This window comes from Danio aesculapii, chromosome 3, assembly GCF_903798145.1.
Source record: "Danio aesculapii chromosome 3, fDanAes4.1, whole genome shotgun sequence".
NCBI lineage: Eukaryota > Metazoa > Chordata > Actinopteri > Cypriniformes > Danionidae > Danio > Danio aesculapii.
In genome coordinates this window covers 49,219,357-49,237,083 of record NC_079437.1, presented here as the reverse complement: position 1 = coordinate 49,237,083, position 17,727 = coordinate 49,219,357, and the positions used below count along the sequence as shown (strand labels likewise).

General features: G+C 38.9%; 1 protein-coding gene across 3 annotated transcripts in view; it reads left to right on the top strand.

Moving 5' to 3' along the window:
* Positions 1–17,727, top strand: part of epn3a (epsin 3a) — a 103,433-nt gene that overhangs the window by 62,612 nt on the left and 23,094 nt on the right. For all 3 annotated transcript variants that reach the window (XM_056454152.1, XM_056454153.1, XM_056454151.1), the window contains exon 2: positions 1,243–1,948. In XM_056454152.1, the coding sequence (XP_056310127.1) occupies positions 1,351–1,948 (598 nt within the window). In that variant the 5' untranslated portion in view covers positions 1,243–1,350. The remainder of the gene's footprint in view (positions 1–1,242; positions 1,949–17,727) is intronic.

The following is a 17,727-nucleotide window of genomic DNA, read 5'->3' as shown; positions in this document are numbered from 1 at the left end:
GAGAGACAACCCAATTAGGACCTGGGAGTGCCCTAAGTGCACAGTAACTAATTCTGTGAGGTAAAAGGGGGCTACATATAGGCTAGCCCATGCAGTGCAGCAGGTAACAATTTTACTTTTGACCTAGATATCCAGTCAAAACACCACACATCCTGGCATTATGGATATATTAGCTAATTATTATTATTATTATTAATATTATACATTAGTGGACATAATGCGCTTTTTTAAAACAAGCTGATTTTTTTCTTTTTCTGCATGCATGTGAAAGAGAAATTAACATAGAAAATGGACAGACGATAAATAATGTGCAGCTCACTTTGTGTGCGGATATGCCCATTTATTTAATTCATAACTGCCACTAGTTCTGGGTGCATGAGAGTGTGTTACATGAAGTGGCAGTTGGTCAAATATTTGTAACATAGCCTGTGATAAATTTTAGTGTGTGCTGTTTTTCACAAGCACACATTTAGGATTTGAGGTAATAACATCACCATGATGTTCAAAGAAATCGAAAAATGTATTTCACCCCAACACAAATTAATAGGGCACTATAAAGGCTAAAGAATTTAATTCTTATATTTGCTTTTTGCAGCCTAGCCTTCTTACCATGTATCTTTTCTAAAACATAGCTTACAGTATAGTGTAAAAGCATGTTTATTCCTAAGAAAACAAACAAAATTATATTTTAATTGAACACATCACATCAGGTACACATACAGAACCGTTTATTTAGTATTGTGAAAAGGCAAAGCTGAAAATCTGTGGTTAAAGCGCCACCCAGCGGTCAAAAGCTGCTGGCGTATCAACTACCGTTGCCGCTGTGGTATGAATGGCGGCAAAGGGAACAAATTGAAGTAGTGACATCTGTAGATAGAAGTTAAAATCTTTGAGTAGTTAGAAAGCAGCCCTGCCTTTTATCATCCATTCTCCATGCAAAAGGCATCTTGAAGCTGTCATTACTAAGTATTAAGTACATTTCAGTAGTTCACTACTTTACCCTTGGACCATTCCATTTATATTACACATAATAAATTTTTCTAAAAAAAAAAATAAATAATGTCGCCTTCATGTCAACAGCTCTGTTAGAATTATATTTTCATATAGTTATATTTTATGAAAAAATCAATACTTGTTTAAATACATGTATTTTGCAAAGAAATAAGGGGAATGCACTATTAAAACAATGTATATTTCGAGTATGAAGTCCAACCTTTTTATTTTCATCTCTCTGTTCCACAGGTTAAAAAACTTGCAGATTTTTATTGCTGATATCTGACCATTACATCGCTGTGCCAAACATTGCACCCCATCTTCTCTTGCACCCCATCCCACACCTAAAAAACCATCATGACGACCTCTTCGTTACGGAGGCAGGTCAAAAACATTGTAAATAACTACACAGATGCTGAAATCAAGGTCAGAGAGGCCACTTCCAATGACCCCTGGGGTCCTCCTTCCTCACTCATGATGGAAATCTCTGACCTGACCTTCAACGTGGTGGCTTTCACCGAGGTCATGGGCATCATCTGGAAGAGACTCAATGACCATGGCAAGAACTGGCGGCACGTGTACAAGGCGCTAAACCTGCTGGAATATCTGATCAAGACTGGGTCAGAGAGAGTGGCCCAGCAATGCAAGGAGAACATCTACGCCATCCAGACCCTGCGGGACTTTCAGTACATTGACCGGGATGGACAGGATCAGGGCATGAGTGTGCGGGAGAAGTCCAAGCAGCTGGTGGCTCTGCTGAGGGACGACGAGCGGCTCAAGCAGGAGAGATCGCAGGCACACAAGACCCGTGAGCGTGTAACCGGGAGCACCAGTGCCATGGGTTATGGGTCTTTACCGCCACCCTATCCGGGACGCCACCCTAGTCAGCCCAGCATGCAAGCAGTTCATGGGGAAGAGTTCGCCAGGCCTAGGGACTCACCATCCTCCTTCAACTGTAAGTGTGACCATTCATACTGTTCTCAAGCTACATTTTTATATTAATTGATTTTACTGACTTTGAAAAATTAAATACATTAGCGCATTTTTATTGAAGTGGTCCTATAGTGCAGGTCATTTTCATGTGCAGTTTCGTCAGTAAAGTTGGTTCTATTAAACATGCAGCATGTGCTTTCAGATGGAGCAGCATTTAGATCACCGAGTTGTAGTTAACAGATAAGCTATGCAAAAATCAGTTTCAAAATCACAATCCATTTAATTGGATTATAATTAGGGTTGGGTCGATAGACGATGCCATCGTCCATCGCCGATAGACCACACGATGCTGAGCCGGCATCGCGATCCTCCTCCCCGTTGTAGCAGCAACCTGCTCGCTAACTTAGGCCCCGTTTACACTAATACGTCTTAGTTTTAAAATGGCATTTTAGAACGAAAATTATCCACGTCCACACTGGCGTTTTACCTAGCATTTCTGAAAAGCCCTCCTTCCACACTATACTGCTGAAAACGCACATCACGTGACCACACACACAAACACTTTGTCATGCGCTTAAGTGTTGACTATGAGCGCGTCTGACTCTGAGCTCCAGCAAACACCCGAGAGAGCAGTGCACGTAAAACAGTTTATCAAGGATGTACCGCTGGATCACGTCTCACTATAGTTGTTAAACGTGATATTTAATTAATATTGTCTCTTATCTGACGACTCTTCGGCCTCTATCATGATAACGAGTCATTAGGTGTTTCGCGATGACGCGGCTACAAAACACAAGCCCCGCCCAGTAGTTGCGCACGCAAACCCGGGAGATTTGAAACCTGAGGCCCCGCCCACTAACACAGAAAAAACACTAGAGACACACACACACACACACACACAGATGCCGCAGGTCGAATGAAGTCATGCTGTGCTCAGATGGATATAATTCACAGTCTCTACCCAAAGATGAAACTGTGAAGAGTCAGTGGTTGAGGTTTATTCACTAGTGTAAGTAAGTGTGATTAAAATTGTTGCCTCATTTACTCTAGCTTGCAAATTATGTATTTAATTGTGCTTTGTTACTTGTTAACCTGATACAGTATACGCGGTTACTCTTTATATTCTCATATCACATGTAAAGCCACGCATGTAAAGCCAAATGCGTGCCGTTTGTTTACGGATTTAACGTTAAATGCTTTTGTGAGCTCGCGTTCCACTGCCATTTGTCGTTGCTATGGCCATCGTAAGTTAGTAGACAGGAGACTTGTGTCGATCTCCCTAGTTCTTCTGAGGAGGAGCGTAATGTGTGTGTGTGTGTGTGTGTGTTTGTGTGTGTGTGTGTGTGTGTATGTGAAAAAGAGCAGGTAGAGTGTGTGACGGCTAGGGGCTAGGAGACAGGAGACTCGTGTCGATCTCCCTAGTTCCTCTGAGGAGGAGCGTAATTTGTGTGTGTTTGTGTGTGTTTGTTTGTGTGTGTGTGTGTGTGAGTGTGTTAGTGTGTGTGTGTGCGTGTGTGCGTGTGTGCGTGTGTGTGTGTGCGTGTGTGTGTGTGTGAGAAAAAGAGCAGGTAGAGTGTGTGACTGCTAGGGGGTAGGAGACTCGTGTCAATCTCCCCAGTTCTTCTGAGGAGGGTTGTGTGTGTGTGTGCGTGTGTGTGCGTGTGTGTGCGTGTGTGTGCGCGTGTGTGTGTGTGTGTGTGTGTGTGTGTGTGTGTGTGTGAAAAAAGCCTTACACCTTAAAGCGTGTATGCACTGTGACTACTTTTATATTGTTGATTAGCTGCTGGGCATTTCACTCCGTCTCGCGCTGAAGCCTGTCACTGTCGACCAATCGCAGCAGGCTGTCATTGGTCCAATCAGCGCAGACTAGCTTTGTGCTAAGGAGGGGTTTGGGAACAAATGAATCGCTGAACGATTCATATGGGAGTCGCTGGGATAATTAGGTAAAAATAAATGCAGAATATAAGACCATGAAAGTGTTGTTTGACCTTGCATGCATATTAGACTGTTATTGGAGACCCTTGCAACCAAAATATGACCTTGTTTCATGTATAATATGGGCTCTTTAATTATTCATAAATAATTAATTTACCGCCGCCTACGACTACGATGCCATCGTCCATCACGATGTTTCACATTAGACATTGTACAATGCCAAATTGGTTGACATCGGCCAACCCTAATTATAATACCAACGAGATAATCATTCTGTAAAAAATGACCGCTGTTTGTGTAGCTCCTCACAGCTCTAGTGTAGTAAATGCTGTACATGAAATTACCACATATAGTAGCTTGTTTTTACTATAAACTTACTTCACAAATTTAGTTGAGTGTTGAGTGTAAATCCTTCTGTAAGATGACTCAGGAGTTCATTATCATTATTATTATCATTATTATTATTCATGATCATTAGTCACACTGAATCAATCTCCACCAAATGCCAGAGGGTGCTCTGACATGGAAATTCCAAAACATCCACGAAAAATAAACCCAGGAAATCTTCTTTAAAGCATTGGATTATATACAGAAATTTTAGAAATTTTTAACTTTAAGTCATTCTAGCATGACTAATAAACACCCAACTATGCCAATATATATTTTTTTCTGATCTTATTCTATCCCCCCCCCTCCCCTCCCTAAAATTGTAGTGCTGGGGTAACGAATAGTTGATTCTGAAATCAGCAGATGGCACTCTGGGCTTTTTAAGTAACATATGGTGATCTAGACTAGTTTTTAACAGCTGATGATGCTCTAGGCTAGTTTTTAAACAGAAGATGGCTCCCAAGTCTGGTTTTTAGCCATACAATCAGATTCTTATGAGGAGGCTTCTATGTTGTGTGCTTGTGTGTGAGTCATGTAAGTTGGATTTTATGTCACAAGATTAATGTAAACATAACTTACCATGAACTAGAGGTGTAACTGTATATGTATTTGTCCCGAACAGTCATGGCACGATGTGACTGTTTGGTTCATGCACTACCACAATGAAGTTCTGATGTGGAGTCCAGATGTGCAGTCATTGGAGTTATGCAGAATGCTTCTTTGCCTTTGAAAATGTGAGATGCAATGCTCAGAAATAGTTCCACCATGTTGCTTTGTCATGTCAACAAACTCTCTCAAAGTTCTTCAGATTTTTCTGCTGTGTAACTGATATTAATGTGCGTCATTTATGTTCTAGGTTTTGCAGAAGACACGAGTGGTCATGAATTTTTTAACTGCGATTAGTTAGTAAAACAATAGAACGATTTTAATTAAATGGCACCTTTGCAAAATCTACTTTTGGAACTTATTTGGACAAATGTATGTAGGTATAGTGTGACTGCTATCATATTGGCATGATATAAACACAACAAGTCTTTTTAATTTTTAATTTTCCTGTCGTTAACATAGGATCCAAATCCCAATGATTTTGAGGCCCAAAATTTTTCTCACCCACTAAATTGATTGACAGGCGTGTATTAACATGTCTCTGTAGTAACGCATTTAAACATGTCCACAAACAAGATTTGTTTAAAAAATCAATTTTTAATTCTCTGTGATCAGCTACATCTCAAGAATGTGTTTAACACAACCCCGCCCCTAACCCCAACCGTCACTGGGGGATAAACAAATTGTACTAAATTGTACAAATCAGGTTGTACAAATTCATAGGAAATAGCCACTAAATCATTAAGTTACAAATTTCTGTGAGATTGTGTTGGTTTTTAAAACACTGCATTTTTATAATAAAAGCAGAAAAATGGCTGGAATCACCACAACTGCATAGTGTCAGTACAGATATATAGGAGGATAATAAATTACCTGATGGGTATTTTGAGCAAAAATTTTACAGACCTTTTATCGGAATAGAATAGTGGAGGAACGACAAGAAAGCAACTGGAAGCAGAGAGCCCCTTAAGGTTCGGCAAAATACCTCAAGCCAGAAATTGAACTCAAGCTGTGAGCACTATGGTGCACTTGAGCACTAGGCTGTTGGCACCTACAAAATAGCAGCTCTTTAAAAGAAATTTCGGTTTTGAAGCTTAACAGAACAGAATTTATGCACAATTACTGTTTTTCTGTTGTAAGGAGAGGGTTGGGATCAACCTTTAGAAGTTTAATACAGTCTAATTATAAAAAATATATATTTTTTATTCTGTTTATTTTTTACTTTGGCGTCACAATAAATAATTAATTAATAATTTTACTGTTGTTACATCCCTGATGTTAAACGCCTAGGAGTGGGATTAACAGTGAGTAAGGGGGAGTGAGTAAGAAACCAAATGCAATAATACATTCAAACACCATAGAATGTAACACCCCCACCCATAAGTTTTCAAGTATTAAGAAATCTTGAAAAAACAAAAACAAATTCACTCTTTTCCTTTTCCTTTCTACTCTACAACATAGGAAATTCTCGAAAGGGCATCAGCTACGACATTTTCAGAAACTTTACGGTACTGGATAGCCAAGTTGTATTCTTGAATAATAAGGGACCACCTCATTAGACGCTGATTTGAATTTCTCATTCTGTGCAAAAAGACAAGGGGATTGTGGTCTGTATACACAGTGACACAACTACTACCTCCAAGGTACACTTCAAAGTGTTGCAATGCCAACACCAAGGCTAGGGCCTCCTTCTCAATCGTACTGTACTTTTGCTGGGCACTGGTAAATTTCTTTTAAGGAAAGATACTGGATGTTACACCATTAACAACTTGCAGTAACACAGCTCCAGCACCTGAGGAACTGGCATGTACTTGCAGTAGGAATGGAAGATCAAAACAAGGGGCATAAAGTACAGGTGCACTACTTAAGAGGTCTTTGGCTGCTCACATTCATTCAGTCACATTCAGGGGACCATACAAACTTTCAGGCAGAGCTGAGCAAGTCTGTTAAAGGGGTTACTATGGTAGCAAAATTTTGACAGAAGCTCCTATAGTAGCCCACCATTCCAAGGAAACGTCTCAGCTCTCTTTTGTTGCAGGGAATGGGAAACTTCAAAATAGCTTCAACTTTCGCCTCAACAGGCTTCACTTGACCCTGATCTACATTTTTATCTAGGTAAGTTACTACTGCTTTGGCAAACACACTTCTTAAGGTTAAGTGTTAGAGAAGCACTAGTCAGCTGTTTGAAGACTTCAAGAATACTCAGATGTTCTTCCCTACTGTGAGTGTAAACAACTACATCATCTAGGTAAGCTTCACAGTTAGGGATTCCTGACAACACTTGTTGCATTAACCTATCAGGGGTCACAAAGGCTGAAATCTCAGATGCACGGGGAGTCAGTGGCACTTCCCAATATCCTTTCAGAAGATCAAGTTTTGTGATAAAATGGGCACTACCAATTTGGTCCACACAATCTTCCATTCAAGGCAAAGGAATCAGGCTTGGTCACACTATTTACTTTGCGGTAGTCAGTGCAGAAACGGAAGGTTGAATCTTGCTTGGGCACTAACAAACATGGGGAGCTCCAAGGGCTCTGGCTTGGTGTGGCAAGACCATGCTGGAGGAGATATTCAACTTCCTGCTTCATCATTTTTCGCTTTTGGGGATTTTAAGCGTGTTGTTTGATGGGAGGAGAGTTATCTACATCTATGTCATGCGTGATTATAGAGGTTCTGCAAGGGACATCAGAGAAAAGCATAGGATATTTATTAAACAATTGGGCAAGAGATTCCTTCTGACCTTGAGGCAAGTATGCAAAGTAGTTGTCAAGCTGACTTAATACTGTAGAATTTTGAAAGTGTGCAGGTATAACTTCATCAGAACCATCCACAATGGAACTGAGAAAAACAGTCTTCACCTCAACAGGTCTGGTTGCCTCAACTTCATTGGCTGCAGAATCTTGTGTCTTATTTTCACTCACATAAGACTTCAACATATTTATGTGACAAACTCTGCTTTTTCTTCTGCGGTCAGAAGTAGAAATTACATAATTTGTCTCACTCAACTTCTTTTCAATGCAATAGGGGCCAGCAAATCTAGCATGGAGTGCGGAGAATGGAACAGGGAGTAGAACAAGCACTTGATCACTAGGCTGAAAACTGCGTTTAACTGATCTCTTATCAAATCGTGACTTCATCTTCGACTGGACACACACAATATGGGCCTTAGCAATGTCACCGGCACTTTGCAGTCGTTTACGGAAGTTACTGACATAGTCCAACAGGTTGACGGCAGATTTTTCTTTGGACAGCAGTTGTTCCTGGAGGAGTTTTAGGGGTCCACGAACAGTGTGGCCAAAAACAAGTTCAGATGGACTGAATCCTAATGATTCTTGGACTGTTTCTCTGACAGCAAACAGTAGCAAAGGCAGACCTTCCACCCAGTCTTTTCCAGTACTCACACAAATAATCCGGAGCATGGTCTTGAGAATCTGATGGAATCGTTCTAGCACCCCCTGCGATTCTGGGTGGTAGGCACTTGACATCTGATGAGACACTCCCAACTCCTTTAAAACCTGTGCAAACAGCTTTGATGTAAAGTTAGAGCCTTGGTCAGTTTGGATGACCTTGGGAAGGCCAAATGTGGAGCAGAATTTGATAATCTCTTTGACTATAACACTGGCTCGCAGAGATCGCAGTGGTAACGCTTCTGGAAATCTTGTAGCAGCACACATTAAGGTTTGTATGTACTGATTACCAGATTTTGATTTTGGAAGGGGCCCAACACAATCCAAAATCAAACGTTCAAATGGTTCATTTATAACTGGTATAGGTTGAAGAGGGGCAGTGGGAACAGTCTGATTAGGCTTACCAGAGAGTTGACAGTCATGGCAAGCTCTACAATAACCCAATACACTGTTCTTCAATCCAGGCCAATAGAAATATTTCAAGATTCTCTTGTAAGTCTTAGTGATACCAAGGTGACCAGCCAAAGGATGCTCATGTGCCAGCTTCAGAACCTGGGGACGGTAAGCAGAGGGTAATACAAGTTTATGTACAGCTAACACGTCTCCATTCACTTGTGGTTTCCATCGTCACATGAGTATACCATCCTCCCAGTAGTAAGTAACTGGACCACTCAGATTTTTAGCATCTTCAAAGGTGACAGACGCATCCAGAGAAAACGACAGAGAAGGGTCAGCTTTCTGAGCAGCAGCAAGGTCCTCCTTTCCAACTTTTAAAAGAGTTGCAGCTGAATCAGAATTACTCCTTTCACAAGGGGAAGAAATCTCAGGATTAATGAAGAGTATACACTCAGACATGTCAGACACATGATTCATAAAGGAGTCACTGAGGTTCACAACATCATCCAACTTTCGAGATTGTGCTCGAGTAACAGCACAGGCAGGAAAAACAGCAGGGAAATGAGCAGCAACAACATCTGGCTGTCCAGTCACCTCAGGCTTATCCAATACAATAGGACAAGGAAAAACTTTACCTCCAGCCAGGTCATTTTCCAGGATGATGCTTACGCCCTCCACCGGCAGTTCACTCTGCACTCCAATTCGAGCTAGGCCTGTGACCAGATCTGATTTTAAAAAGACAGTATGCATGGGTACTTTAATACAGTTCAGTTCTATTCCTCTGACTAGTACATCTGTACCAGTGTATGTTTCATCAGAGAAAGGTAATACTCCAGCTACAATGAAAGACTGTGCAGCTCCCGTATCTCTCAGGATGGATACTGTTTGGCCTGGTGAGTCAGCTGAAAGAGACACAGAGCCAGTTATCAGGAAGGGTTTATAGCCAGAATCCTGGAGTGGTTGAAATGAGGGGTCAGATACAAAACCAGCTTGAGCAAAAGCTACACTCTTTGACTTTGCAGATACAGACTTCTGTTTCCATGCTTTACAGTCAGATATCAGGTGACCTGGATCTAGGCAGTAAAAACATACACGCTTATGGCTTGAATTATTCAGCATGGGTTTTACTTTCTCTGACTTTTCAGAGGAAAGAACAGGTGAGACTGCCTTTGCCTGTTCATTTGCAAAACCTCTATGCCTGAATTGACATGCACTTGAAAATACTGACCTATGGGTTAGTGCAAACTCATCTGCTAATACTGCAGCTTCAGAGAGGGAATTTATCTTTTGCTCATTTAGGTGCATCACAATGTTCTCAGGAATACGGTTTTTAAACTCTAAGCAAAATGAGTTCCTGCAGTTGATTGAGAGAGTTAACCTTACTGGCCAGACACCATTTCTCAAAAAGGGTTTTCTTTTCTGGTGCAAACTCAACAAAGGTTTGTTTGGCTGTTTTTGTTGTACCTCGAAAGCGCTGGCAATATGCTTCAGGCACAAGTTTATATGCACGTAAAACAGTGGTTTTTACAACATCATAATCCAAGGACTGTTCTATTGGAAGTGCAGCACATACTTCCTGAGCTTTACCCACAAAGTTACACTGAAGTAGTAAACCCCACATGTCCTTGGGCCAACCAAGTTTCTCAGCAATCCGCTCAAATGCAATGAGATATGCATCTACCTCTGCTTCTCGAAAGGGGGGTACTAATTTAATATACTTTGCCACATCAAAGTTAACCTGAGCATCATTGGAAGAGCCAAAATGAACAGTGCTACTCTGTACAGGAACAGCAGTCAAAGGTGAGGAAGGTCTAGAACTCGGAGTTGGTACAGGCTTAAGGCGTAGAGCTTCTGCCTCAAGTGACAAAGTTTTTAGCTTAATGTCTCGCTCAGCTTGTACTTCAATCACAAGTAGATGAACAATTTGAGTTTCATGCTCTTGTTGTTTAATGGCTAACTCAAGCTCCTTTAGCTTTATCGCCAATAAAGGATCCATAATTGGCTCAATCCCATTAGGAACAGCATCAATTAGCTTCAGCTATTTCAACTAATTCCTGCTCCTCTAGTCCTTCAATTTGTGACTCAACTGGTAGGAGCAAGGCTAAACTCAACCAAATCAAACTCCATTTTACAAAGTATAACTTATCTGCCCCTTTTCCAAAAAAAAGAAAGCAGCCAAAACTCCAATTAGCTTGAGAAAAATCACCAACAAAACTTCTCCAAAAATTCAAATTGTAATTGTAATTGTAAAAAAGTCAAATTTCACCTAAAGTAAGGTTTAACTTTTTGATCAAGTCCAATGAACAAGCCCTCAATTTTCACTGTTACGTCCCTGATGTTAAACGCCTGGAAGTGGGATTAACAGTGAAAAGTTTTAAATGTTGGTTGGGGTGAGTGTGGATCAGTCCCCTGCCTTCACGACAACACACCAAATTCAAGTTAAATAATTTATTAACAGATATGTACAATAGTAAAACAAAACTGGGAAACAAAAATAGACTTCAGGAGGGGGAAAGGCCAAAACAAACAAAAGTACCCTCTAGCTAGGTAGGGAGTAAAACTGTCTAAACTGACAAAGTAAAATTAAATCAACAACAGAAATGTACACTAACTCCCTAACTAAACAAGAGAAAGAGGGTTTTAGAAATAAAATGGCACCCACCTCCCTACAGCTTCCAAACACAAAGTTAGTTTTCAAGAACAGAGTTCTTGTGGTTTCAATTAGGGATGGCTGATGTGAAACTGACGTTTCGACACAGTGTCGAGATCCCGAAGCGCAAGTGTTTCGAAACAATGTACCGAAGCATGATCCGAAACACCCAGGTCACATGACTAAAGTGTTTCGAAACACCTGGTCACGTGACTAAAGCGATTCAAAGCATCGATCAGTTCAAAAGCGTTTCGAGACTTGGAAAATCTAAATTTGATTGATGGGGTTAGGCTTATGCTTTTGTCACGTATGGCCTAGTGGACTGTGCGTGTGCATGTTGATACAGACTTCATCTGACTTTTGGGTTCGAATCCCGACTTGTACAAATACTTCAAAATTGTGATTTTTATGTATTTTAATCATGTTACTGTTTATGGTGTAGTCTAGATAGGATACAGCTGCAGATACGCCATCAATTTAGCATCATTTTTGTAACTGTAAAACAATAATTAATATTTTACAGTACTGTGATGGTTGGGTTTAGAGTTGTGGTAGACGTTAATAAAATACAATAAATGGGAAATTTAATGAATAATATAAATAATTCTTGTTAACTTCTGTCCACAACTGTATCTGATCTAGCAACAACCCTGTTTTATGACCGAAACAAGCTATATTTATTCACAAAGTGTTTATTCGGATGTCAGACCGATGTTGAAACAAAATGATACACAAACAAAGCATCTCAAACTGATATTAAAGCATTTCAAAATAGCTGTATCAGCCTGGATTCGAACCAACAATCCGCGCATGGAAGTCAGGAACTCCAACCACTCCACTATATCACTTGAGGATTCTAATTTACAAAGTGGGGTTTAATACCTCAATCTGCTCAACTGTTCTTTGCTGAAACTGTTCCAGTGCAATACATAAAAAATGACCACTAGGCGTCACTGTAGAGTGGGGTTTCGAAACGTTTCGAAGCTTCGACACATTTGCTTCTACTGTTTCAGTGTTTCACGAAGCCTCGCTTTGCCCACCACTAGTTTCAATAGCTTTTACAACAGATTTTTAACTTCAACAAGTTAAGCACAACAGCAATGATAATTTCTCAACAAAAACCACCAAGTAGGAGAGAGACCACACTCTGGAAGCAAGCTTCAATGTGGATTGCAACTGGCAGGCTTTTAATGCTGGGCAACAAGTAGCAGGTGCAACCAATCAACTTCCTCTCCTCCACACCTAGCAGAGAGAGAGAGAGAGCAAGAGAGAGAGAGAGAGAGAGAGAGAGAGAGAGAGAGATAGAGAGAGAGAGAGAGAGAGTTAGTGAGAGAGAGAGAGAGAGAGAGAGAGAGAGAGAGAGAGAGAGAGAGAGACCAAACACAATAATACATTCAAACACCATAGAATGTAACACAAGTAGCTTTTCATTTCTGTAGCTGTTTGTGACAAAACACTTTTGCCTGTTCAAAATAATCAGAAAAAAAGCCTGCTTTTATTCCTTTTGTACTGTACTCATATTGAACAGTTAAAAATAAAAAAATAAGGAGTTATTGGTTATGGGTATAGGGCAAATTTTTTTTCCGGTGCATTCCAAAATTTCTTACATTTCATCTAATGTAAATCTACCTCAGACACATTATAATCTTTTGATAATCTACCTTGATAATACATTATAATACATCAATAATCTTTGTTTGGCCATTTGAATTCAGCACTTTTAAATAGTTTTTTTAAAATGGTTTCTATTTTCTTGTGTAGTATTTCTCTATACAAAGTGACATTACAAAGGTGTAAGCAGCACAACTTAAAAAGTTTATTAATCAGAAATAATTTTACTGTTTTTACTACCTTTTTGTAGTTTTTTTGTACAACTTTTGGATACTCATGTATTCAACTTATTCAAATAATTAAAATAAAATGAGTAATTAATAATTGATTGAAAGTCCTAATTTTTATCCATTTTATAGTTTTGGCTATGACAGATAGGATTTTTTCCCTAGAAATAATTTATCCATTTGCAATTGTTGATCTACTGAAATCAAGCCTTTTATAACATTAGGAACATAGTTTCACTTTTACTTACAATATACTGACACATTTGTCATGATGCCAAGTATTTTTGGAAAGTACAGAAATTCCCAATCTTGACGTTTTACATACAGTAGGTTAAATAAGTTTTGAACGTCATATTTTTCCTGGTAAATATAAATTGTAAACATGCTCTTGTCTTTGAATTGAAGTTGACTCAGAATTTGGTAAAAACAAAACCAAAACCAGAGAAGAAATCCTTGGAACAATGGAATGACACAAGGAGAAAGTACTGAACTACTGAAATGTATTTAGTTTTTGGAAATGACAGCTTCAAGAAATGTTAGCTTTCCTTGTCTGTGTTTGGATAATTGTTTCATCCCTCATCCATTGTTTTACCTGCTTCATCATCTACTATCATCTACTATCGAAAAAAAAATATCTTAAAGGGGCTTATAATTTTGACCTTAAAATGTTTTTTAAAAAATGTAAAACTGCTTTTATTCTAGCCAAAATAAAACAAATAAGACTTTCTCCAGAAAAAAAATATTATAGGAAATACTGTGAAAATGTCCTTGCTTTGTTAAACATAATTTGGGAAATATTTAAAAAAGGAAAAAATTCAAAGGGGGTTAATAATTCTTACTTCAACTGTATGTATTTCGTTGGTTGTTACTGAGATCTGGAGAAAATTTCAAGTGAACAGATCATTTAAAAATATCTTTTCTGAGAAAAATAGTGACGTGTTCAATATTTATTTTACCAACTGTATACAACCAAACAGGGTCATTGGGCACATTAAAAGTTGTGATTTGTGCCAGTGGTGCCAGTAATGTGTGTTCTCTGCCAGTGCATTTCAGGCCAAACAAGGGGCACTGCAGTAGATAAGAGGGAAACTGAAAAAGCATACTGTCGCTTTCTGGTGCTTTCCTCTCTTCTGGCCCAGGGGTGTTCTGATCTCTGAGCAAGCACTTCAAAACATTTAGTGGGGGAAATCAACTAAAACCTAAAAACAACGAAGACATATGAATTAGTATAGCTCTCATTTGTCATAATATATTATTTTAAATTATAATGTTGCAGGAAAAAAAACAAAATTGAATCATTCAATCCATCAAATAAATTGAATCGATATTCATATACAAAGTTGCATAAAAAAACTCTTAATTGCACAATATAATTTAATTCAATTCATCGTTATCTCAATAGCGCTTTTACAATGTAGATTGTATTAAAGCAACTTAACATAGAACTTCTAGTAAATTAAAACTGTGTCAGTCCACTTTTCAGAGTTGAATTTTAGTTTAATTAATTTCGGTGTAGCTTAATTTTCACTGCTGAAAGTCCAAACACTGAAGAGCAAATCCATTGATGCATAGCTCCACAAGTCCCAAAACCAAGCAAGCCAGTGGTGACAGTGGTGAGGAACAAAAAATGAAGGAAAAAAACTCAAGAGAAACCAGGCTCATGATCATGGGCATGACCATTTCTTATGAAGGTAAATCAGTAGCAAAACTCAAGAGCTTGCAAATCTAAATGTAAGAACTTGTGATAATAATATTTGTATGTGTAGGTTGAAATGTACACTCACAGCTCTGATGTGAACAGCTGAATCTCTCGATTTGCACACACAGACAATAATCAACACACTTGTGTTTTGAATTCGAAGTCGCGGATCAGTAGTTGTGTATTTGTAAAATGTCATTCACAAATTCAAAATGATAGACACACGTGTGTATGGCAAATTTGATTGCAGCTTTGCTGTACAACCACAAGTCGGCACTCACAACCTATCCGATTTGCCAGTTCAACTGCACATCTTCCGCGATTCCTGTAGCAGAACTCATTTGTGCACTCGTAGATGCAGAGGCGCAAGCAGCACGGGGCGGGGGAGGGCCGGAGCGAGTCTAAAGCTGTTTTACTGATCAATGCGTGACCAATGAATGCCGGCAGCCAGCGGGACTGGGGTGCAAAAGAATCATTTTTATGATTATTTTATTATTTAGGAGTTTTTTAAAACAAAGGAGTTAAAAAAAGTTTTTACGGAAAAAGAGTTTTTACCGAAATTTATATACTAGTAAAAGAGCAGCAGAGTCGGTTTATTGGCTAAAGACAGCCAATGAGATGGGGCGTTTTTGTACGTCAGCACCATTTCAAGGTTTTTTTCAAAGTCAAGATTTTAAAACTGTCAAATTTTTCTACAATACCGTTCCTAAGGTATGTGTAAGTTGTTATTTTTTTTATCTACACACTCACACACACATATATATATATATATATATATATATATATATATATATATATATATATATATATATATATATTTTTTTTTTTTTTAGGACAACAGTATCTCTAGCAGAAAAAACCTCCAAAGATGCCATTTTAAATTGTAAAAAAAAAAAAAATCTGTTTTTGAAATCAATTAAGACAGCAGAAGTCAATAATTCATTTGAATTATTTAGCCTGAAATGTTTACTGCTCCATAACTTTTAAAATGTTTCTTAAAATAAAATATATTGTGTTTAAAAGGGAAAAATGTTTTTGTTTTTTACCCAGACATTTAAAAGGATTTGTATTAGAGCAGTAATCACAATACAGTGAAACTGATATTTTTTTATCAAAGGTTATCATACCGTCAGAATTTTATACCGGCCCATGCCTAGACATGAGCTGAGCTGAAGTATAATCTGCAGTAATCTGCAGAAGCTCAGCACCCTGCCTTTTCAGTTTTTTGTCTTTTGGATTTTGGTTGTAGGACAATTGTCATCGTCTAGTGCAGCTTTCTAGGTGCAGGGAATTTTTTTTGTCCTCCCAAGCTGTGACAATTTTCCGACAATTTTGGATTTAGGTTTGTGCTTTTCAAGTGATTTAACTATCTGGGATCGTTTGCTCATAAAATTAATTTATATTGCGGGCTGTGAGTAATTTTTTTCTTTATTATCTTAAACTTGACTGTTATTATTACCTTGCAGTGCGATCCAGAGACTAGACAGCGTACTACTGCAAGCATCTGAGTTATATCAGGTGTTGGACACCTTGCTACTGTTGCGTTAGTGTTTGATTTGTAATTACCTCACAGTGTTATCCAGAGGTTATATGCTGAATTGCGGTTAATGTTTGGGTGGTAATTACCTCGCTGTGCTATCCAGGGGTTAGCCATTTTATCTCTAAGAATAATTGTGTGTTTCTTCATTGTGTGTTTCTTCATATCACTAACCAAGTTTGTTTAGTTCATCAGTTTTTCAGTTGTAATTGTTTCTTTTTACTGTGTCTCTCACGGTTTACCCAGAGGCAGGAAACATTCCTTGTGGTTCTAACCAGAGGTTATCTGATTATGTTTTTTCATGGCTTATCACTTAATTTCCACCACTTTCCACATTACTTGCACGTTCTATCCTAATGAGTTTCTCCCAGATGACGGACACAATATCTGCTTGCCATGACTGTGTTCAACATTTGAAAGAAGTGCTCACTGATCCGTGCACCCACTGTAGTCTGCTGTCCTAATCAGAGAGACAGCTGCATTTGGCAGGGCTGAGGCACATTCAGGATGCTGTTGTCTTACTAGTGGGCTTAGTGTTGCAACAGAAAGCAAAAAACATGGTTCTGTGGCTTCTTGCATTCCTATCCTAAGACGCCTAGCCTAAGCTATGTATGCACTTTGCTGGACATCTGTTGTATAAGACGGTAGCTTTTCTGTCTTCAGATATGACGGAAATTGACTCTCATTCATCTACCAAGGAGCTACTTTTGCCTCTTTATGTGCTCACAGCCCCCACCTCAACATTGTGTCAAAATGTGCTTCTGACAAACATTTTCAGGACCAGTCTTACACTTATGTTTCTGAGCCCATTGTTTGACCAGTAAGACCTGCTGTGACTGTTTGTTCTGAAGAAGGCTCTCTTCATTCTTCTGAGAATGCTCTATACAAAGGAGATTACACATTAGAAGTCCTTCAGGTGGCAGTAGCCCATCTTAGGCTTGATGACAGCCCTGCTTATCCTGTTCAATCTAATGTTTTTTTCTGCAGCTCTTGATTTATGAGAGATTTGTTGCTTATTGAAGAAGAGCGCAATAGAAACAGTTCACTCTCTAGTTCAAAAGGAGGGGTTTTACTTAACATATTTTCTGGTTGCGAAGCAGAACAGAGATTTCGATCTGATATTAGATTTGAGGAGGCTGAAAACATTTTTGAAAAAGCTTCCTTTTCACATGTTGCATGTGGCCGATGTTTTCCAGTCAATTGCAGAGAGAGGTTCACAACTATAGATCTGACAGATGCATACTTCCACGTTCCGATTGTCAAGCATCACAGTAGGTTTCTGCGTTTTAGTTTTAAGAACAAGAGTAATCAGTTTGTAGTTCTGCTTTTTGGTCTTGCCCTAGCTC